Source organism: Balaenoptera borealis (assembly GCF_965194805.1).
Source record: "Balaenoptera borealis genome assembly, chromosome: 2".
Lineage (NCBI taxonomy): Eukaryota > Metazoa > Chordata > Mammalia > Artiodactyla > Balaenopteridae > Balaenoptera > Balaenoptera borealis.
In genome coordinates this window covers 174152342-174174254 of record NC_138867.1, presented here as the reverse complement: position 1 = coordinate 174174254, position 21913 = coordinate 174152342, and the positions used below count along the sequence as shown (strand labels likewise).

At 56.5% G+C, this 21913-nt stretch overlaps 1 protein-coding gene across 23 annotated transcripts in view; it reads right to left on the bottom strand.

The window, feature by feature from the left end:
* Window positions 1-530: 530 nt before the first annotated feature.
* Window positions 531-21913, bottom strand: part of EPS15L1 (epidermal growth factor receptor pathway substrate 15 like 1) — a 103327-nt gene continuing 81944 nt past the window's right edge. For 7 of the 23 annotated variants that reach the window (XM_082381303.1, XM_082381321.1, XM_082381322.1 and 4 more), the window contains 3 exons: window positions 19540-19587; window positions 6499-6704; window positions 531-1160 (listed from right to left, as the gene is read on the bottom strand). In XM_082381303.1, the coding sequence (XP_082237429.1) occupies window positions 1014-1160; window positions 6499-6704; window positions 19540-19587 (401 nt within the window). In that variant the 3' untranslated portion in view covers window positions 531-1013. The other 16 variants (XM_082381319.1, XM_082381306.1, XM_082381304.1 and 13 more) reach the window with 12 other exon arrangements.

The following is a 21913-nucleotide window of genomic DNA, read 5'->3' as shown; positions in this document are numbered from 1 at the left end:
CTCGTCTCCCTGGGGACGTGAGAAGCAAAGCAGGGGGCAAATCTGCAATATCCTCATCAACTCCTGAGGTCGCCCCAACAGTTATGTCCAAGCTTCCAGAAGGTTCTAGGGGAATTCAGCTGCATCCTGGTGGAAAGCTCTCCCCATGTGCCGACTCTGAATACGGGTTCCTGGTGGGGAGACCACCCTGATGGCCTCACCCCTCGTGCAGACTAGACGAGGCCCCAGTTAACTGTGGGCGGGAATCTCGTTTCAAACTGCACTGCTGGGACAAAGGGCCAGCTGCCCTAGTCGCAGTGAGGACACAGCCCACCATTTCAGAAGCGCGCTGCATCCCAAGGGACAGGGTGACCCTGGAAGACTTCCAAAACTGGCTTTCTCTGTTCAAACACTTAGGATTTAACGGGGAACGTTCGACCTGGTCTTCCACCTCTGCCCGGTCTGCCTCATGTGACATCACGTGTGAACGTTAATGCAAGGAAAACAACGTTTAAGTGGAAAAGAGAGAAAAAAAAAAAAGGATTCATGTGTTTTGTATTAAAATATTTTATATTAATCATTCAAACTTAATTTTTATACAATGAATGCATACATCACCGGGGTGTCTGTCTCAGAGGGAGGTCGGGGAGGCGACGGGGTGGGCTGCGCCCCACCCGCTGGTACTTGCCCAGCTGTGAGCAGGGGATGAAAGGCAGGAGACAGGCGCTTTCCTCTGCCCGTCCTGCTGGTTCCGGGAGGGAGACGGGGATGTCACAGCGGAGAGGTGGATCCTTGGGCGTCTCCTCGGGCCTCCCGCACTGGGTTGAGCTGTGTTTCCTGGCCCTGGGTGAGCCACCCAGAGCCCGAGGCCCTCCGACCAGCGAGTCCTTGACATAACAGTGGCTGTGACATGTCGCAACGTGAAGCGGGGACCGCCGAGACCGAGTGTGTGTCTATAGGGACCTCCGAGTCCTTGCCTGTCGCAAGCCCGCCCCGCGGCCGTTCTGCCAGCGGGCGCAAGCACGGGGCGGCGCCTAGGCGGCGGGCATGTCAGCCTTGCTGAGCGCGATGGCCAGCTCCAGGTCTTCCTGCTCCTGCCGCCGCAGCCGCGCCAGCCTCTCCTGCTCCGCCTTCTCGCTCTCCCGCTTGGCCCACGCCAGCTGCTGCTCCTCATTGCCAAACTGCGAAGGAAAAATGGAGGGTGGGTTACACGGCGCCCCGGAGCTGGCTGCCGGCTGGCTGGGGCGGGGAGGGGTGGGGGCGTGCTGGTGGGCGAGGATGCGGAGGCCTGTCGTGGGTGGACGGGCGTGTGCGGGGAAACGCAGTGCTGGGGGGTGTGCGGGATAGGTGCCCGGTGTGCAGGTGAAGACCAGGAAACGCCGGAAGCCCTTGTCTTGGTTGGGGAGGGGGAGGGGACGCGCACGCCCCAGTCCTGACCCCCAGTCCGGAAGGGGTCAATGCACTGAGACATGGGGCTGAGTCTGACCTTCACTGCCACCAGAGAAACCAGCCGTCCCGTCCCTGCAGGGACCTGAAGCAGGCGGAAGCCAGGCGTGATATCGGGGACACTGAGAGACTTCCAGGGACTCCCCCCCCAACAGCACCCCGAGGAGGCTTCACGGGGTGTGAGGGAGAAGCTCCGCGGGGCCTCTTCCTGGGGGACGGCAGGGGCGTCTCTGGAAGCAGCTGGGGAGCAGAGTCAGTGGAACCCCAAGGAGTTGGGACAGCGAACCCCGCGGAGCCTGGGCCTCGACGGGCCTTGATGCCCGGGTGAGAGGCGCTGGGGCTGGAGAGTTCCGGTTCAAACAGATCTCTGAGTCTCAAAACGCGTAAAGGGGCCTTGAGGCCAAGCGAGATGATGAGGTCCTGAAACGCAGCATCTCCGTCTCAGCCGCGGTCCCAGGAGCTCTGGGAGACGCTCAGAGCCACCTTGTACTTGGACGTTTATGGGAGCCCTGGCATTTACACCGCCATCTGGTCCAGGAGTTTTTTATTCTTGGGGTCCTTTTCCGAAAGGTTCAACGTTTTAAAAAATAGTTTTTTAAAACAAGGGAAGAAACCGTTTTGATCCCGAGATGGGCGAATTCAAACCATTTGGGGTACCTTAGCTCTATGGAAAGAAAAGCAAAGCCAGACCTCACACGCTCTTCCCCTGGCGGGGGTCCCCGACCCCCCGAGGCCCCCGGTCGCTGTACTCTTGTCTCCAGCACCACTGGCCCCGAGCAGAGCTGCAGCCCATTCGGACCCCTGGCCTGCCTGGATCAGTGTCTCTCTCCCGTGCACTGACTCTGGCTGGCTCTCTGCTAAGCACTGGATGACACACCAAAGGTAAAGAGGGGCCCGGCGCCCCTCGGGAACAAACAGACCTACAGACAATCCCTGCCTGAGAGAGGCTATTGTGGAGGCCCCCGGCAGACCCACCAGGAGCCCCGCGGAAGGAACAGAGACAGGAATTCACGGCTACTTCTTCACACACACACAGTCTGATTGGCAACCCAGGAGGTGGGCTGACAGCTGGGAACACTGAGGCCTGGGGGTGGAGGTGCAGGTGGCTGCAGAGCCTGGGCCCTCGGGACTCTGGACTTTCCCCCTGGTTGGCGGGGGGGCAGTGGGGATGGCAGTGGTCAGCTGTAACTGCAGAGTTGAGGGCACAGGACAGGCCCTGGAGGTCTGGGCACCATCCCCAGTGAGGTGCCAGCTGTTGGGCGCCAAGTGCCCAAACTTGGTGCTGCCAGAACAGAGCACAGGGTGGAAGGGGCTGGACCTCGAGGGGCTTACAGGCCCCAGAAAGGAGCTAAGATTCTCCTGAGGAGGCTCCCTGGGCAAGCGAACGGGGAGATGGGGCTGGCAGTTTCTGAATGTTTCATGACCTGACAGCCAGTGTGCGGGTGAGGCAGGGCCAGACAGCGGGGACTGGGGCAGGGAAGGGCTGGGTTGGGGGAGGCCGCTTTGGAGCTGGATGTGGCCCCGAGGAGGAGAAGGAGGAAGCAGGACAGCCCGGGAGGCCTCTCTCCCCCCGCCTGGGGAGTCAGACAGGGGCAGGTGAGGGTCAGCACGAAGAGGGGCCATCCCCGGGAACAAAGGCTGGTCCCCGTTTTCTAGAGAAACAGCCCAGAAAAATGCTCAGAGGGCTGACGGGTCTCCAAGTTGGACTCCTGAAAGCCAGTCCCCGCCCCTCGTGTTTCCACCACTGGTCACAGATCATCGCCCTCCCCACTCCACCGCCTCCCCCTGCCGCCCCACCGTATTCTTTGGGGAATTTTTCAACACCTCTTCAGGAGAAAAACAAGGAAAAAACAACAAATGCTGATGGGAATGACTCTGCGGTGCTGACAGCAGCGGGAGGGGACAGCTGGGCTGACAGCGACCTCGCCCTTGCCAGCTCAGAGGAGGGGGCGGGTAGGGGCCGACAAGTAATGACCGGGGTGGTCCACACCGAAGCTGAGAACCAAGGCCCGGAGGGGTCAAGGGATTGGCTGAGGTCACATGGCCAGGGACGGGCAGGCTGGGCCCACGCCACGGTGCCTGCTCAGCCCGGGTGTCTCCTGCTCAAGGAGTCTGTGTGTTCAAAGTAAACGTGCTGACAGGAACGTTCTAGATGCCTTCAGAGTGGACTGGTTTGAGGCCAGCTTAGGCTCCAGGATGGAGCCTCGCAGCAGGCACGTGGTCTGCTCGCACTTGAGGAGCACAACGGGCTGTGATGTCTGAGGGCTACTGGAGGAAGGGGCTTCTCTGTGGCTCCCTCTGTGTCTCGGAGCAGCAGAAAATCCTTCCCCCGGCCCCGGTGGAGATACCTTGACCGGGCCGCGCTCTTGTCCTCTGACCTGGATGCGTTACACGCCGGCGCGAATCTGGACCGCCTGCGGGTGCAGGAGCTGCTCGGTAAACGGCAAGCTCCGATTTCTGCTTCACTCTTGTGCCGTCGAGGAACCGAGACCCGGCTGGGCACGAGCATTCTGCTCTTCCGAGACACCTCCCGCGCCGGGGCCTGACGGACTCTAAGCGGTTTGATTTCGGCGGCCCCTCCACCGAAATCCGAGGTTCAGAGGCCTCTGCACGTGAAGCACTGGCACCCTTCCTCCCCAGGGATCGACATGTGCACCCGTCTGCCACCACCATGCGTGGGGACACTTCTAGCCACTTCCCATTAACTCGCTTATCCTGCTATCGCAAATGCATCCGACTTCTTTGACGACGCAAAGCGTGACTGATCCCGTCTGATATTTGCTCTGCTCTTAATGCAGACTTCCCGAAAGAAAGCACTGTTTTGCTCACCTCTAAATACTACTTCCTAGTAAACACATTCGCCTAAGACAGAAAGGCTTGTTTTAAAAGAAATACCGGAGAGATTTCCTGTGAGCCGCTACAAGCACAAGTAACCCACTGATGGAAACTGGGGGCTTGTAAATCAGACGGTTCCAGAGTGGCAGAGCTGGGGCGCCAAGGGGGGCAGGACTGAGTACACTTGTGACACTGGCGTCCCTGAACTCCGACACGGACCAAGCTGCTTTTGCATGGGTAACAACATGTCCTGATGGCACGCTTAGAACATCCAATCTGAAAGAGTCACGCTGCCAGGCTGCTGGGCAGTTAGAGACCTCTCTGCATTTACTCAGGGAAGCTGAAGTACACAAACCAGAGGAACCAACTTTGGCCTTGAGTTGGCATATATCTTTGCGGTCCAGTGAACACAGAAACCACCGGCCAATGGACTGAGCCCCCGGACGCCATGAAAACGCAAGGACATCCTGAGTCCCTGGAGGTGGGACACTTTTGACCATGTTTTGGACCACGGTATGACTGAGGGGAAAAACCAAACCAGTTAGGTGTCCCGCCTCCCACGCATCCCATCCCATTAGAGTGGGCTGAATCTCCCAGTCAGGTGATTTCCCCTGGAAAGACTGGGGCGTCTGAAGCGGGAAAGGTGATTTTAAACGTAAAACAGCAGGGCTGCCAACTGGGCAGAATCCAATTCCTTGCCTGGAGTTGAGGGTGATTAAATCCCAGGGGTGTTTAATCAATGTTAACAACTGTGCTGGAAATGACCAGAAATGATGTGTCAAATGATAACTTGAAATCTTGGGGGTTTAAAAAAAAAAAGTTTTCCAAAAACCAGCTATGGGGGGGGAGGTGGGCACAGGAAACAGAACTGTGCATTTCAGAGAGAGAACAGTCATTTCTTCCAATTGCCATTCAAATCCACTTACCCTTCCGCCCTACCCTAGAGTACCTGAGTCGTGCATGAATACCTCTATTTTTTTCATCAGCGTTTCACAGTTGTTCCATTGAAAAATAAAGGCAGTGCTATCTAAGAAACTGTAGATAAAGCCGGTTTTGTTTCTGGCTTTTATTAACAATGTTGCCATTTGTATATATCCGCAGTGTGCACTCGCTGTCAACAAAACCCAGCTAACTGCAGTCATAAAATATTTACAGGTCGCCAAGAGCCAGGAACGTGTAGGCGTCTTGGGCGATTTCAATAAGCCACGGCATAGCTGTGCGCGAGGTGATTCTGAAAGGAACTGGGTGCTCACTGGGCACTGATATGGCAGAGCATGCTTTAAGACGGATATTCTAGGAGTGGAAGCATCTATAAACAATACATCTCACAACGAACAAGGAAACAGGGTACTTTGCAAAATCGAGTGAAGAAAACCTTTTAAAAAACACAGGTGCCGCAACAGACAGTGAAACTGATTCTGGGAAGACAACGTCTGAAGCTCTCTGAGAACAAGATCTCTGGGTACTGAAAACACTCTAATGTGACAGCGTTTTACGATCTGGAATCTTTTTCCACACCAAGACACAAAGCCAGACTTTCAAAATCCCTGGATTAGCTTCGGAAAAGGCACTTAACTCTGCTAATGGCTTTCTGAGTTTTTGTTTTGGTTTTTTGGTTTTTTTCCCTGCAAAAGGAAGGGGATTCAGAGTGGCTGTTCTAGGTTGCATTTCAGTTTTCATTGTAGCTGGTAATTGAAATAAAAGTTTTAAAAAATCAAACTTGCTTTCCCTTCATGTGATCCGGCTGGGTCCTTCAATTCGCACTTGCTGCCCAAAATGCACTGGGCAGGACCATCAGAACTCCCCCACAAAGACTTTTTTGAGGACAGCAAGACCCGAATGTAACTTTAGCAGTCTTGTTTTCGTACTTCAGAAGCGTCTGATGTCGTGGCTTCCAAAAAAATCAATGAACACAACAGGCTCTGGGCAACAGAACTAATACAAAGAGTCTACCGTGAAGGACAGAAAAACAGGCATACTGGGCCACCCTGCTGGAAGAAAACGTGCCCTTATCACAGAGTATCCAAACCAGAGCTCTTTTTTTTTATTGAGAAACCGTTTTTCTTACAGAAAGCAGCAGTACAGAATAAATAACACGGGTGATGGTGTGAGGTACCGGGAGACTTGAGCCAGGAGGAGGTTTGCCATTCAAAAGAGACACACACAAAAAATAACCCCAAAGAAGCTGCAAGCGGAGGGAGGGGAGGGAATGGCGCGGAGGCGGAGAACTTAACTTACAGAGGTGAAGTCTGCAAAGCCCAAGGAGGAGGCTTTAGAAGGTTTAGCTGAAGAGGAGGGAGCAAATGGATCTTTTCCACTAAACGGGTCCCCAAACCCCTTTTTATTTTGGAACGGGTCACTGCTGTCAGCCCCGAGTGGCTGGAACGGATCGGGGGGCTCGGGAAAGTCTGCAGAACCAAGCTGGCTTACGGGTGTACTTTTACCTGGAAAGTTTAGGAGAAAAAAAAAAAAAAAAGGGAGAAAAAAAAGAAATACAAGTTACTGACCACGGACAGAACAGAGTCCTGACTGAAGAGCCGGGTACCAGCTCCCTGGGAAACCCTATCCCTCTCTGGAAAGAGCTGGAATGCCGCTTGTGGGACGGACCCCGGGGAATCTGCGTGGCTCTTGGCTTTCCTCTCCATTTATCCCGGAGGCTTAATGGTTTGTGGGCGTTACAAGAAAACCACTTCAGATGACCCCCTCCCCTCCCCTCCCACCGCAGCTAAAATTTACATCATCTTTAAAAAGCTCACATGCAGGCGTGTTTCAAAGTGATTCATTTTAGCGTGGCAACACATTTACTATCACATTGTTTTTAAAAAGTCATGGCTGAGCAGAAAAATACACTGCAAGCTTCCAACAATTAAAAAAAAAAGGGGGAGCGGATTACTTGCAACTAAACAGGGCGATTAGTTTCACAACGTGGTGTGTGTAGAGTTAGCTGTGTTAGTCGTGAGGGTCCGGAGGCAGCTCACCAGACAAACCCACTCTGCCGTCCTGGGTTTAAATTCGTTTCCAGCTCCCGCTTCTGTCCCTTTGGCTCCAAGGGGCAGGCTTTGGGCCTTTCTGGGCTCTTGCCAAGAGGGTGGCTCTGGGATGCCCCGGTCCCGGCAAGGCAGATCTCCACGGGGACGCGGGAGAGAGGTGTTTAGAATTGGAGGGAAATGAGGCTGTGAGGCCATGCTTGGGGGGTGTGGCCTGAGGACGGGTGGCTTCTCCCAACAAATCCTGCCAATATGTCAGAACAATCCGCTAGGAACCAGACCCTTCTCCAGGCCTGCTTGGCAAGAGTGGGGGGGAACCCACATGATGAGCCTCAGGGATCTGCCGGTTTTGCAGGCCAGGTTCCTGCCTGATGCCATTCATTTGCCCAACAGCTGCCCAGGGTACTGGGGTACCCAGGGGGTGGGACGTTCAATTTGGCAGCTCTGTGTCCAAGCCCGGGCTAGAGGCTCGAGAATACTTAACATGATTCTGATTTGTTAACTGAGCTGCCTATGTTTACTCTTGTAATTTCAAAGTAATGTGCAAAAAGAACCCAAAAGCCGAGGGTCACATTCCACAGAAGACCTTGGACATCCAGCTGCACATCCTGAGAATGCCCCTGGCCCTGAGCTATAGCTGACCCCTGTAGCTCTCCTCTGCCACCCCACCTGCCCGCACGTCCATCTCCATGCCCAGCTTCAAAACCACCCTCTCTGACGCTGCTTCCCAGGCCACATTTCTGACGGCCCCAAGGTGTCCCTAACGACTCCAGCCTCTGTCACCTTTAGTTCTGAGACCCAGATGAGGACCAACCCCTCAGCCCCAGCTGGCCTCAGTTTCCTGTCTGGGAAGTGGGAACGAAGAGGTACGGGTCAGACCGGGTGACTGGTGCACAGCGTTCTCCTCGGGGCTGCGCCCCACTCCAGGCCACCCAGCATCCGGCACCGCAGTGCCTGCGCGAGCAAGGCTCAGTGTGTGTGGGGCCTGTGAGAGCCTGGCCTGAGGCCCCTCTGGACACGCAAGTTTATTTACTTGTCACTCGATGCAGCAGCTGGGTGGCCGTACAAATGCCACCCCGTCTCTGTCAGCTTCACCCATGCATGAGAAATTCGAGTCACCAGTGACGCGGTCCCGCCACTGGGAGAGCCCACGGAGAAGAGACGGGCGCCAACCCACCAGAAGCACTGGTTAAAATCCCCACGCCCCAGCCCACCTGAATCGGGACTTCTGGGTGGGCGGGTGATGCCAGTGCATGGATGCCCCCACCGACAGCTGAACACAGAGGCCCCAGGCCGCCCCCTCCCGTCAGAGCTGCTGCTGGTTTCTTTTTGCGTGTTCAAGGAAACCGAGAGTCTCAACTTCCCGAGGCTTGCCCAGGACTCTGAGACACAGGCAGCCCTGCACCCAGCCCTCTGTTGCTTCCTGCGGTCAGAGCAGAGCACCTCTATGCCCTTGCCTGTGGCCTGATGGGGCCCCTCTGCTGACCCCTGGCCTTTGCAGGCTCTCACTGTCACGAGCAGCAGCACCACGCACGTGTGTTTATTTATAGGAGACGCTTCTGGAGGTGGAGCCGTGGGTCAGAAGGTGTGCCTGCTGCAGCCTGACCTTCCCTGTCACACTGCCTGGCCCAGGCTCCGACATGATGCACCCCGACCAAGAAGGGAGGGTGGGGAGGAGGCTGTAGCCTGCGACATCGGTCCACCTCTCCCTGTGGCCACGAATCAGTTCAGTCAGCCCTGAGGCCCAATAAGCCAGGTGAGCCTCCGACAAAGCCCCTGGGTGGGCCCTTCCCCAGAAGGGCGGTGCCAAGTCCACCCCGCGGCACAGCAGGAATTAGGGTCTCTCTCCCCCAGGGTAACTGCTTCTCAGGGTGAAGTCCTGGGGCTGATCCCCACGACCCATCTTCTGTGCAGGCTGAGTTCTCTACCTCTGGTCCCTTCTCTCCTATTTGTGACAGAGCCACAGACCTCAGGCTGCCCACCACCCCCCAGCAACAAATGCCCCTCCCTGAGACGTTCTCCCTGCTGTCAGCTATCCCGCCTCCTCCTCTCCCTCCTGGACCTCAGCCCCTGGGCTTCAGAGAGCAGGGCGATCTGGGTGCCGGCCTTGAAGAAATGCCTCCCCGAAGGCCAGCTTACACAACCAGCCTACTCCCTGGTCCAAGGGTCAAGCCGATGCGTGAGCCAAGGCCTCCCGGGCCCGGCACCACAGCGACAGGAGAGCACTGCCATGTTGCTGCGGACCCCTTCCCCTCTCTTCAGAAGCGAGCGTGCAGCTCTGGCGGGAGGGGTCGGGCAAGACCTGCCCGGCAGCTTGTCAACTCCAGGCTGTGCAGCTGTGAGCAGTGGGCAGCCAGGCGGAGCCCAGGGGCACCCTGGGCAGGAGGGAGGGTGGGCGTGAGGCAGGGTGCTCTGGTCCACATGGCTGCACCACCACCCCAGGCAAGTGGTCCTCACCTCTCCCGGGTCCCTGGGAACCAACCCTGCAACAGCCACTGGCTGCTCACCCTCTCAGCTTCTCGCCCCATGGGCCATCCGCGCCCAGCAAGGTGGCCTTTTAACGCAGAGCTGACCCGACACTGCCGAGCTCTCCCCGCTGCCCTGGGAATACACACCCCGGCCTCGGCCATCCTGGCCCTGCCCAGCGCAGTCCTCTGCGCTTGCTGCTGCCCAGGCTGGAACGCTCTTCCTCGTGTGGGTGCCGCACACACAGAGGCCGCCCTCCCCACTTCTGGCTCAGATGCCTCTGCAGCCCTCGTCATGCTCCGTCGTTATTATGTCACTTGCTGTGATTTTCTCTTTCCCAAGAGAACGTGAGCTCCACGAGGGTGAGGGCCCTGCTGTCCTCGGCTGTGTCCCTGCTGCCTAGGGCAGGGCCCGCTGCTTAGACCCCTCTGTTGAATGGAGCTTTCTAACATGCAAGCTCCACCACGCCCGGCCCTGCCTTGGGCCCCTGCATCCGCTGTGGCGAATCCAGAAGGCCCTACAGCCCACACGAAACCCTTCCCAACCTCATCCCCCGACAGCCCTCCAGGGCCTGAGCGGCACCTCCCTCCCCCCCCAGGACCCCCCAACCCAGACAGTCCCTCTGCCCAGATGGCACCTCCACCTCAAACGCCTGTGACCCGCTGTCTCCCTATGCCTGTGTTCAGCCCTCCCAGCTCGGCCCTGGGCAGGGAGTGGAGTGTGGGCCCCTGGAAGACGGTGCGGAGCACGGCCACCACCCCACTCAGCCTTGCTCTCTCAGCCTCAGTTTCCTTATCCATGAAATGGGGTTGTGATGGGCTGAACTGGTTCCCCCCCGCCGCCCCCCGCCGATTCACTATGTTCAGGTCGTCTCCCCCAGTACCTCGGAATATGACTGTCTTTGGACACGGGATCTTTGCAGAAGTAATTAAATTAGAATGAGCTCCTATGAGTGGGCCCTAATCCAATATGACTGGTGATCTTGGAAGCAGAGGAGAGTCGGACACAGACATGCACAGAGGGGAGACCATGGAAAGACACGGGGGGAGGACGCCGTCTACAAGCCAAGCAGAGAGGCCTCAGGAGAAACCAACCCTGCCTACACCTTGATCTCGGACTTGCAGCCTCCAGACCTGTGAGACGATCAGCTTCGGCTGTCTAAGCCACCCAGTCTGTGGTATTTGTTACGGCGGCCCTAGCACACTCACACAGGGTAATAGAGCACCGGCTGTGCACGGCTGCCGGAGCCGGGCTTGGCCTGGGATGCGCTGCCTGCTTTCGTAAATCAGGCGTTACTGGTCTGCCCATGCCAGGCCAGGCCGGCGCAGCTCCAATCCCTAGAGGTCAGGACAGCTTGCCCCTATGCTCCCCACTAGGAAACCGAGGACCCCCGACTGCAGCTCTCTGCTCTGACAGAGCCGCTTGTATGTCCCATGCGCAGCGTGGTGGGCACGTGCAGCCCCTGGGCAACAGTGTCCTCTCCTTGAACTGCTGAGTTGCCTGCACCGGCCGCCACCATCCTGCTTCCTCAGTCCCTCCGTGCAACCTCCTTCGGCACGGTGGAGCAGCACCACGCCCCAGGCGTGCTCCACACCCACCACAGAAGAGTCCCCCTGCAGGGTGCGCCAAGACGCAGACCCCGCCTCGCTCTCCAAACCCCAAGCCGTGGCATCACCGGGGCTTGATCGTGGACGGACAGACATGCTCCCGAGTGAACTATGCTCGGGGGGGCCCCTGAAACACCTGCAGCCTTCTCTGGGCCCAGGGTGACGGGTCCTAACCTGCGAACTGAGCCGGTATAATGTGTGCCTCTGGCAGGGGCACCCTGGGAGACGCGGTCCTGAGGGATGGGGACACTGAGGGAAGGGGCACTGACCTCAGCGGGCACAGTCCCTGCAGCCTGGCCACCGCGGCCTCCTTCCCATAGCAACTAGCGACTTCCACCATGCTGACCGCCCTGCACTGTCCAGCCCAGCCAGTCTCCCCCCACCCTGGCACAGCCTTGCCCTTCCCCTGGAAGACCCTTCTCCAGGGCTCACTCCACCCCCGCAGGCTTCTTGGGCTAGCCTCCAGCACACCTGAGGGTCAGCTCCACGTAGGCGAGGCTCAGCACACTGCAGGTGCCAGTAATAGCAGCCCCCTCTTCCTGGTGCCACCACCCAGGCTCCACGGGGCCATCCTGAGGGGCCTGAGGCCTTTGGGGGAACCCCACTGATGAGCCAGGAAGGGATATATAGGCATCTGGCTTCCCTCCTTTGCAAGAAAGGGCAACAAATATTCATCGGTGCACTCTCGGGCTAATTTTTTAAAATCAGAAACTAAAATAATGGACCAAATAGCAAAATCCAAATCCAAGAAAAAGTAAGGGTTGCCAGGGACAGGCTGAAAAGCCCAGGGCCCAGAGCAGCCCCTGGTTCCAGCAGCAAGTCCAGGGCGGACGGCTGCTTGATTTCCTGGAGCATTTCTTGCAGGAGCTGCTCACAAAGGGCAGACATCTGAGCCGGGATAAGTGGGTCAGTCGACCCCAGCCAGGCCCTGAGAGCGACCACAACAGTCCAAATGTTCAAATAAATACATCATCGCCCACTTCTGCGCTTTTCTTTTTTTTCCCTTTTCAATTAAGAAGACCTTCCTCCCCTGCTTTGGGGGATTTTTTTTTTTTTAAATCAGTTTTTGGCGGGGAGTGGGGGGCAGTTAAGAATCCAGCCGGCTAGAATGTCAAGTTGAGGTTTCCGACAAGCAAAGAGATGATCGGGGAGATGAGAACTGGCAATCACGTCAAGCACAGCCCGGGCCTGGTTTTGCTCTGCTGCCGAAACCGTTGTTATTTAGAAATCATGACTGTGTTAATATGAAACCAGGGCACATCAACTGCTCCTGTTTTCGGGGGCGTGGGGGGGTGGGGAGAAAAACAAACGGTTTTTTCTCGGTCATCTGTTTTTGTGCTCGGGCACAGAGGCTGAGTTATCGGACCGGGCACGTGTGAAATCGGTGGCGTCCCCGGATCGGCCTGACACGATGCTCACGAGCAGAGGCTTTTTACAAAGAAACCCTCGCCCTGGCTGCCCTCGGTCCAAACTTCCCACTCTGCGCCCCCGTTTATTTTTAGCAGCTGCACTTTTAAAACATTCTGGGGCTAGTTCCTGCTTTTACGTAACCACTTCTGCTAACTCCCTAATTGTTTTTTTTTTTCCGATTTTCTGAGGTGTTGCTCATCTCAAACGGGACAAAGTAACTCGATCTGCCTCCGTGCCCCCTGAGCAAAGTCGGCTGCCCGGCTTTATGCCTTTCCATGGCTCCGGGTACTGCGAGTAAGGAAAGAGCTTGACTGGGGCGTGTTTCAGTGAAGAGGGCACAGATCACTTTTTTTTTTTTTTAATTTTGGTATAAAGCTAACCAGGATGATACCTGGCCTGTCATTGCTAGACACCTGCCCAGGGACGGGAGCCTCGAGCGTAGGGGAGGCTGTGACTGCAGACAACCAAATGAAGAGCCCCTGGGGGCTGGAAGCTGCTGCCACGACCCCCAGAGAGACTCTCCGTCACTCAGAGGAGTCTTCGTGGCCAGGGGGAGGAACGCAAGGTTGAGGATAGGACAGAATAAGGCTTATTTCAAACCGCAGCAGTTTCAGCAGCTACCCCAGCGGTGCACCGAAACCGCACACAGGACGGCCTTGAGCAAAAACAATATGAACCCAATGGTTTACCACGGTGTGTGCTGTTAAAAAAAACCTCGGTGGCCGGCCCCACCCTGGTAGCAATGTCTTTTATTCTCCTACTTCTGAACTTTCCGAGGCCAGGCCCCCGGCAACCCAGCAGTGGTGAAGCCCGCGCCAACCCTCCCTCCTCGCCTCTCGGGAAGCTCTCTGCCGGGAGGGTCCCTGCAGCGGCGGCGAGTGGAGAGAATGATGGAACACAAATCCCCCTCAACATACAAATGTGAACACTGAAAGAAGACAGGTTCTCTTGCTTGAAATTCTTTACTTAGAAGAAAAGTAAGAGGTTTGGGTGACTTGGGAGGGTCTCAATAAATCGGATGAATGAAAATATCAAAAATAGACATGAGTCTGAGTGTATGTTTTCATCCCAACCAGATACTTGCTGCGTTCTATTTATAAGATTGTGGGCTGCAGTTGGAAAATGCAGTTCTGTAGATGAGACTTAAATACAAAAACAACAAAACACAAAAATAAAAAACAAAGGTTTGTGGTCAGGACAGCTGCCCCACCTGAGCTACTACCCTACACAACACAGGACGTTCCCAAACTGCCATTCGTTGCAACACGGGACGTCCACACAACTGTCACTCGTCCTACACTACAGGGGACGCCTACACAACGGTCACTCGTCCTACACTACAGGGGATGCCTACACAACTGTCACTCGTCCTACACTACAGGGGACGCCTACACAACTGTCACTCGTCCTACACTACAGGGGACGCCTACAGAACTGTCACTCTTCCTACACTACAGGGGATGCCTACACAACTGTCACTCGTCCTATACTACAGGGGACGGCTACACAACTGTCACTCGTCCTATACTACAGGGGACGCCTACACAACTGTCACTCGTCCTATACTACAGGGGACGCCTACACAACTGTCACTCGTCCTATACTATAGGGGACACCTACACAACCACCAGGCTTCTGAGAGTCATACTACACAGGAGAGCTGTGGCTGGGAGGAGGCACTCCTTGTCACCTTGGCTCCTCCCTTCCTGCCCCCTTAAACCCACCAAAAAAGCTTAACTGGGGGGAGAGAGAAAGCAGGCTGTCCGGAGCACAACCTTTTACATCCATAATCACTTGGGAACTTTTTACTGAAGAAGATCGCTTTTCACCAACACACGTGAAAAACACACATCCCCCTATGGCGGGATGGGGCGGGCGAGCGAGGAGAGCTAATTTCTCAGGACGTGACCCATAGGGCCACCCAAGTGGCTTGCTAGCGAGGAGTCCTGCAGACACCAGCCCCACTCGCTCTGGCTGATGCACACGCGAGGAGAAGGCAAGCCCGGCAGATCAAAGCCGTGCCAAGCAGCACAGCGCCGGCAGATAAAATCTGAGGTCCCCACCATCACAGCCTTGAGATTTTCCACTAAAAATATTTACCGAATTTTAAGAAAAATCTGCTTAATGCATTGAAGGGAACAGGATGAGGTTTGGTTCTGAATTGTTGAGAAAAGCTGAACAAATATTTACTATTATCCACCAGGTGCCCCCTGAACTGATGCGCTTTTCATTCTCTGTGAGGTGCCTGGGGCAGTCAAGGGTGAGGAGCCCACTGGATGTGGGGTCTTCGCACTGTCAGAAGGAAAAGGAGAGAAGAAGAAAAGCAGCCACACTTTCGGGGTCCTCAAAAGACAAATATCCTTTGGACTGAAAAATACAATTTTCAAGGTTTCCACGAAAAGCTCCTAAGACATTCATGAGAAACCTGACAGGGGCTACTTTAGTTCTGCAGCAAAAACGGGGAGGGGGTACATGACATATAAACGAATTTACAAATCACAAATCAGTCTTCGCAACTAAAATAATGCAGACTGGCAGGTCTCACAGCTCTGCTTTTAGAAAAATCATATTTGTTCTTTGATTTGCGCCTGCAACACACTCTGCTGAATCAGCCCTGTGTGCTGGCCTGCCTCGTCCCTCTGAGGGGCCTAGGGTGCCTTGCGGGGGACAAGGGAGATGTTAGCTACAGCCTGGTGGGGAGAGCCCTAGGGCCGCGGTGGCCCAGGCTTTGTTCCTCCCTATAAAGCAGTGCCAATGCTGCCAGAACGCCACCACTGCACGGGCAGAGAGGCGCCGTGCCCACATTTAACAAAATCCCCAGGGTGCCACACGGCGGGTCTGGAAGCCAGTTTGAAGGCACTTGTGCACTGGAGTTGGGGGGCAGAGCCCACCCGGAGCCCCCTCCCGTTGTAGGGGCCGCACGAAAGGAGCCGAGAGAGCCTGCAGTAGATGGGGGACCCGCCCACTCTCACTCCCTTTACAGCCAGTTCCCACCACCCACTCAGATACACATATGTGCTGTTTTTCAATTGACAATGGCGGTGGCGGGGGGTTGACTCAGTGCTCTGAACGTGAGAGATGGAGAGATGAGGGACCACATTCATCCCATCAGAACAGCAAGGGCTGCACAGGGAACATCTTCCTGGGCCCCCTCACCTTGCTGTAGGTGGAACCAAGGGGCTGCGGGAGGCCTGGGGGCAGGTACACGAGGCACCCCCGGCGGCCGGGGGGGGGGCCGGGGTCAAGGTGGCAGCTGCTGTCTGTTCACACGGATGCAGACATCAGAGAGGGGAGTCCAGGCTCTCTGGGCCTGCACCCCAACACGAGGCCCTGCTATACCCCGCCACCAGAGCCCAGCTGGCTGAGCCCTGACTCCTCTGCTCCAGAACCCCAAGCCTGGGCACTTGCACCCCGCTGAACGACAGGCAACAAGAGCGTCACTCAACTCCCACTCAATCCACCGCTCGATTCCGGGTGCAGGAGGGTGGGCGTGTGCTAAGGTAGGCAAATGCTTCTATTTTCGAACTCTGCCACCTTTGCAGAACAGAAATTCACCCCAAAGAGCAATTCATCTCCAGGCGTTTTACAGGTTAAGAGGCTGAGAGGACAATGACTTTTCTCCCTCTGCTGGGAGCCGGCTCTCGAGCACACGCTGTCAGGGGTCCCGCCCAGCCCTGGCACAGAAGCTGCCGGCGGGCAGGCGGTGGCCCGCGGGAAAGGAAGACTCCGCCAGGCTGGGCGCCTGAGGCTCCCCTGGAGCACCCCAACCCTGGCTGGCTGGCAACTGCCACAATTTTCCAGGCTCCTCGAGCTGGCAGTGAACTGCTTTTGTCCCATTCTAGAACTTCACAGGTACCCACCAAATTATCTCTCTGAAATCATCGTGGGAACGGAATTAAAGTAGTTAAGCTCAAGGCTAAGGTGCTAACCGCACGGCTCAACTGGAGAAGCCATTTTAAGAGTGGATCCTGTGCAATAAACAAGCGGACAGAACCCACACGGGCCAAGGAGGACCAGCCTGGTTTCACCCCCAGCCTGGCATCTCAGAGCCGAGCACACACCTGGGCTGGCGCCACGGACGAACCCGGGGCGTCCTCCCTGACCGAGTCCTGTGTGGCAGCTCCCGGGATGGTCAAGCGGACCACCGTGCCAGCGGGCTGGCCCAAGAGTGGGCGGCACCCAGAAAACCACCCGAGAGAACGACCCCGCAGCCAGTCACCCCGTGTGCAGTCAGTCACAGCTGCGGGGGGGACTCATGTTCTAGGGGAGAAATGATTATTTATCTATTTACTTTTTGAGAATCACTTGAACCAAATAGGACCCCGGTTAAACGGTATTCCGGTGTCCTGTGTGTGTTGGAAGAATTATGGGAAGGGGAAGAGGGGCAGAAAGACATCACCAGTGTGTGCGCAGTTTTATCCTGAAGGTGAAAAGGTTATTAGCAGTAATAATAATTAAATTGGGGAAAGGTTAAAGGTGACTGGCTGGTTAGCGGTGAAGGCACGCTAGCTGGTGTCACCCAGGCACTGCAGGAACCGCAACGCGGGGCTGCACTTGCAGGAAGTGGCAAGGGTGGGGCCCGGGGCACAGGATCCCGCTATCTGTCGCCGCAGGCGCGAGGCCCAATCACTGACACCCACACAGCCATTTCCTGCACTTAAAAAAAAAATCTGTTTCTCCCTTTGCAAATCAACAACTTTTACCTAGAAACTCTTTGGCGGTGAGCTCTGACTGATCTCCATCTCCGGTCCGTTGCAGAAAGCACACCGCTGTTTACCTGGGGGAGGTGTGCCAGCGCTAACTCTAACTGACAGGTTTCGGCGGCTGCCAGAATGGTCTGTTTTGCATCTGCCTAGAAGAAACCAATTCTCTCTACCCCAAACAGACACCTGCTGGTCATTTCATACCTTGAGAGACCTTTCTAGAAAAGACCTCCAGGCACAGAGAACTCAGCGCTGACGCCAAAGCTCCGTGCACATGCCGCAGAGGGTGATTCTTGACAGTCCCCAAAGGTCCACTTTCTGGCTTGGGTCAGAGCAGATGGCCAGCCACAGGCTGCGTCAGTCACACGCCTATGACACCAGAACTCTTTCCCAGAGAACCCTGGTGAGGGTCCCAGTTGGTGGGATCCCCACCGTGACTGCACAGGCTGATGCTTATATACGTTTGTTTGTCGCATGTCAATTAGTCTTCAATCAGGCTTAAAAACACAAACAAAAAACCAGCTCCCACAGAATGTAAAAACTGCAGCCGCTGGTGCACAAGAGATGGCACCCCAAAAACCAGGAGTAACTCAGACCCAAACGTGCATTTGGTCCCACGAGTGACGACAGCTGAGCTTCGCCAGAGAGGACCCTGGAGACCTCTTTGAAGTTCAACTACCCACGCTCTGACTTTTTTTCAACTGCAAAGATTTCTGCTAAACTGCAATCTCATGGGGGAAAAGGATCCCTTGATAAATCCCTGTACGCATATGTCCACCTCAGGCCCAGCCTCTGTCTTTCCCGGAAAAGGAGCCAGGGAAGGAGGACCCCGAGTCCTGGTCTCTGTACCCTGGGGATGGGTTGGGGGATGCACACCATGCCCATCATGGTAATCACTGTGCAAGGCACTTACCAGAGAGGCCACATGCTAGGCCAGAGTTGGTCCCATGTTCAGGCAGGGAAACTGAGGTTCGGCAAGCTTAAGACACTTGCCCAGAGCCCCTCAGGGAAATGGAAGCGGCTGGAACGTGAAACCATCCTGATCACACAGCCTCTCGGGATTCTAGTGGGACAGGTGGCCCAGATGCTGGAGGGATATGGCATCAGATTTGCCTGTCCTGGCCTCACACATCAGAGCTGACTCTAGGCGCAAAGACCTGGCAGGGTTCTAGAAACCTCTGGGTCCCCTGCAGACAAGCCTCAAGTGGGAATGTGGCCAATCAGACCCATTTCACACGCGGGGCGGCGAGGGTTACAGAAGAGCCCATTCCTTCCTCTTGGTTTTTGGAGTGCAGGTATGAAGCTGTGTGTGTGGTTTGTGAGAAAAATCATTATCACCCAGCAGGCTGGATTGTCCACTCGCCTACCTTCGCGGGATCACAGCTCAACCGCCAGGGCCACACGTCCCCGGGAGCAGGGTACCTGCCTCATCTTCTCCCGGCTCAGCCGCCTGGGACCAACACTCCCCCATGTGTCAGGATGGCCCTTGAGTGTGACCGCCCGGCGTTCCCAGGTGAAGGTGGCCACTGCCACATGCTGGCCACGCGGCCCCTCGAAGCGGGAAAAGGCTGGGTCAGCAAGACGAGCAGAAAAGCACATTCCATCCCCTCCCTTGCAAACTGCTGGACTTTGTTTTCTTACAAAAACAACGACAACAACACTTGGACATCGTCTTGGTTGCTTCTCATCTTTAGCAGCCAAGAAAACAAGAGCCAGGCCTGACGCTTTCATAACAACCGTTCTGAGTGGGACTTCCTCCAACTCTCGTCTGCTGACCTGTCTTGCTAAGAACCGGATAACTGCCAGGCGGCTCCGGTTTAAATGGCCTTGCTCCTTGCGGCCTGGATCGGGGAGGGGAGAGCAGTGCACACAGCTGGGCTCCAATTCCCTCAATCAGGGAAGCAGCGTGGGTGGACACCTTCCTGCGCATCCCTCAAAGAGCCAAATGCCCCCCCACCCACCAACATGCACCTGCGGGGTCAGGTGTCCCTTGCGGGTACATCGGCACAGCCAGCAATCTCCAGGTTGTTAGAGGTTAGTATGAAATCACAGCAGAAACACCACTGGAAGTGCTCCAGTGGCACCCGCCACACAGTGTGTACCTACCACCCAGCAGTGTGTACAACGCAGGGATTTCCTGTTCAGCCACTGCTTCTAGGTAAGAGAATCAGATGAGAGACATTTAGGCCTCTACACGGACACATCGTGGGTGCTCACAGATTAAGCACTGCACACAAGCTGACTATTGTCCAGAGCACCCGAACCTCACAGCTTGATTCTCATTACAGCTGTCTTTGGGGGTGGGAGGCTGGCAGGGGTGGCCCTGCTACCACCTTGCTGCGTGACCTTGGGCCACACGTGACCTCTCTCACTTCCCTTTCCAGTTCCGGTAAGAGGGCATCATGGTGCCTGCCCTGTCTTTGCGGGTCTTGCTAGAATCTGGCAAGCTAACAGTCATGCACGTGCACCTTGAGGGCTGTGATGTGAAGAGGATATTCGGGGCACCCGGCACCTAGCAGGCTGTGGCACAGCAAGGTTGCGGCAGCCCAAAGCCACGAGCAAAGGCAGCCTGAGACCCCCAAGATACAGGCCCAAACCTCCCCAAACGTGGACAGCACTCTAAAAAGCCCGAGCCCTGAAGTCAGCTCCAAGGAGGTGAGCCGTGCCTCTGGCGGGCTCTGCTTTCTAAGTCCACGGCACACTGAAAACAGAAGCCAAGGCGGGGTGGAGAGGCCCGCAGAGGGAGACACAAGGGGAGGTGACAGCGGAGGGCAAGTTCAAAAGCACCCAGCATTGGTTCAGGGAAGGGGAGGAGGCTGAGATGAAGTGTTTCCAAGAAACCCCGAGAATGAAGCTCTGCGCCTGCCACAGCCAGTGAGGGGAGCAGCTCCCCCACGAGGCCCGACAGATGCGGAGCTGCTGGGCGTGTGGGCACTCGTGTGTGTGTACTTTCACGTGTGCAGTGTGCATGCAGGTGTATGCAAGCACTGTGAGAGCGTGTGCACGAGTGCAGAGTGTGCCTGCGTGTGCACGTGTGTGCAGGCGTGCTGTGGCTCCCATCCTTCAGGCGGAGTGAGAAGGCCCGATGTCATTCCATCAGGAGACCATCAGGGGTTCCCTAAGGGCCGCTGCCTCTCACAGACACGAGGGAGTTCCTTTGTTGCTTCGCTTTTCTCCCTCGTTTCACGATAAACGCCTTTGCCGCGGGGCTCACAGAAGGGATCTCTTTATGTGTGTGTTCCCGCTCACAGTTCACAGGAAACCTGTCATAAATCCACCCCGCCTGTTGGCCGTGCTTCCTCTCATGACCCATCCACAAGGAGGCCAAACCGGGCACTGCGGGCCTAGTTCCTGTCCTCCTGAGAGAAAGCCCTGGCCAGCCCAGGTGACAGAAGGGGAGAGACAGCGTTTTTAAATAGCTTCCCCTCTGTTTGGCTCCAGTGGCAGGTGTAGGAAGACTGGCCAGCCTTGGACTGATGACCCCTTGAAACTAGAGAGCTTGGGGGCCTGCACCGATGACCACAAGGTGCCAAGGCGAGTCCCCGGGGCAGACTGATGGGGAAGGGCGAGCTCAGGCGGGAAGGAGAGCACCGCCCTCCGACAGAAAGGACCGGGGAGAGGAAGGCTGTGGAACAGAAGGCGTGACCGAGGGAGCGTGTGGTTCTCCTGTGGCCACCCAGAAGTCTAAGGACAACACAGGTGACTTTGCTGGGAGATGAGCGTGAACGATGAAGAGGGGACAGGTGAATGGACTGGGAAATTGCAGTGAATCCCTCTGCCGCTTGGAGCAATAGCTTTCTGCTTTTGAGGCTGGAAACCTGGCCTGTCGGCCTAGCGCCATCACGTAAGAGAGGTCCCCTGCATGAGCTGACGGTCCTCAGCATCCTGAGGGGGACATGCCAGGCTCACTCCTGAGAGAAAGCAGCCACACCACCGCAGCCAGGAGAGGTAGAGTCTACAGGAAACCCCTTGCTTGGAGCCATCCGCCTAGATGCTGGGGCCGGAGCGGAGGAGAAGGGAGCCCCGAGCCATCCTGCCTCCTCTCACATCAAACATGGCCAAGGAAGACCCCCACCCCGCCTCCCCAAGTCCTTAACCAGTTTTGAGGCACTGAATTGAGGCGGGGGCCTCAGCCACTGCTGCTGCCATCCCCACCCCTGGGCCCTCCCTGAGCCAACCTGGGAAAGAGCTCGGGTCGGGTGGGGAGGCCGGGGGGGCCACGACTACATGCTGAAGCGGAGGCCATGTGGAAGCTCTTCCGACCGCAAGGAGGGCTCTGAGCTCTTGGCCTTCCAGAGACCACCCCGGAGCCCCACACAGAGCCCGGAGCCAAGGGGCCCAGAGGACGAGGCGAGGGCAGGTGGGGCGGGAAGCATGTCCCAGGCACACAGCGTGTGCAGACCCAGGCGACGGGGCGGAGGGGAGACCCTCCTGCTCTGAGTGCAGGCCCTGCAGCGTCTGCTCTACTCTGGGCTGGTGA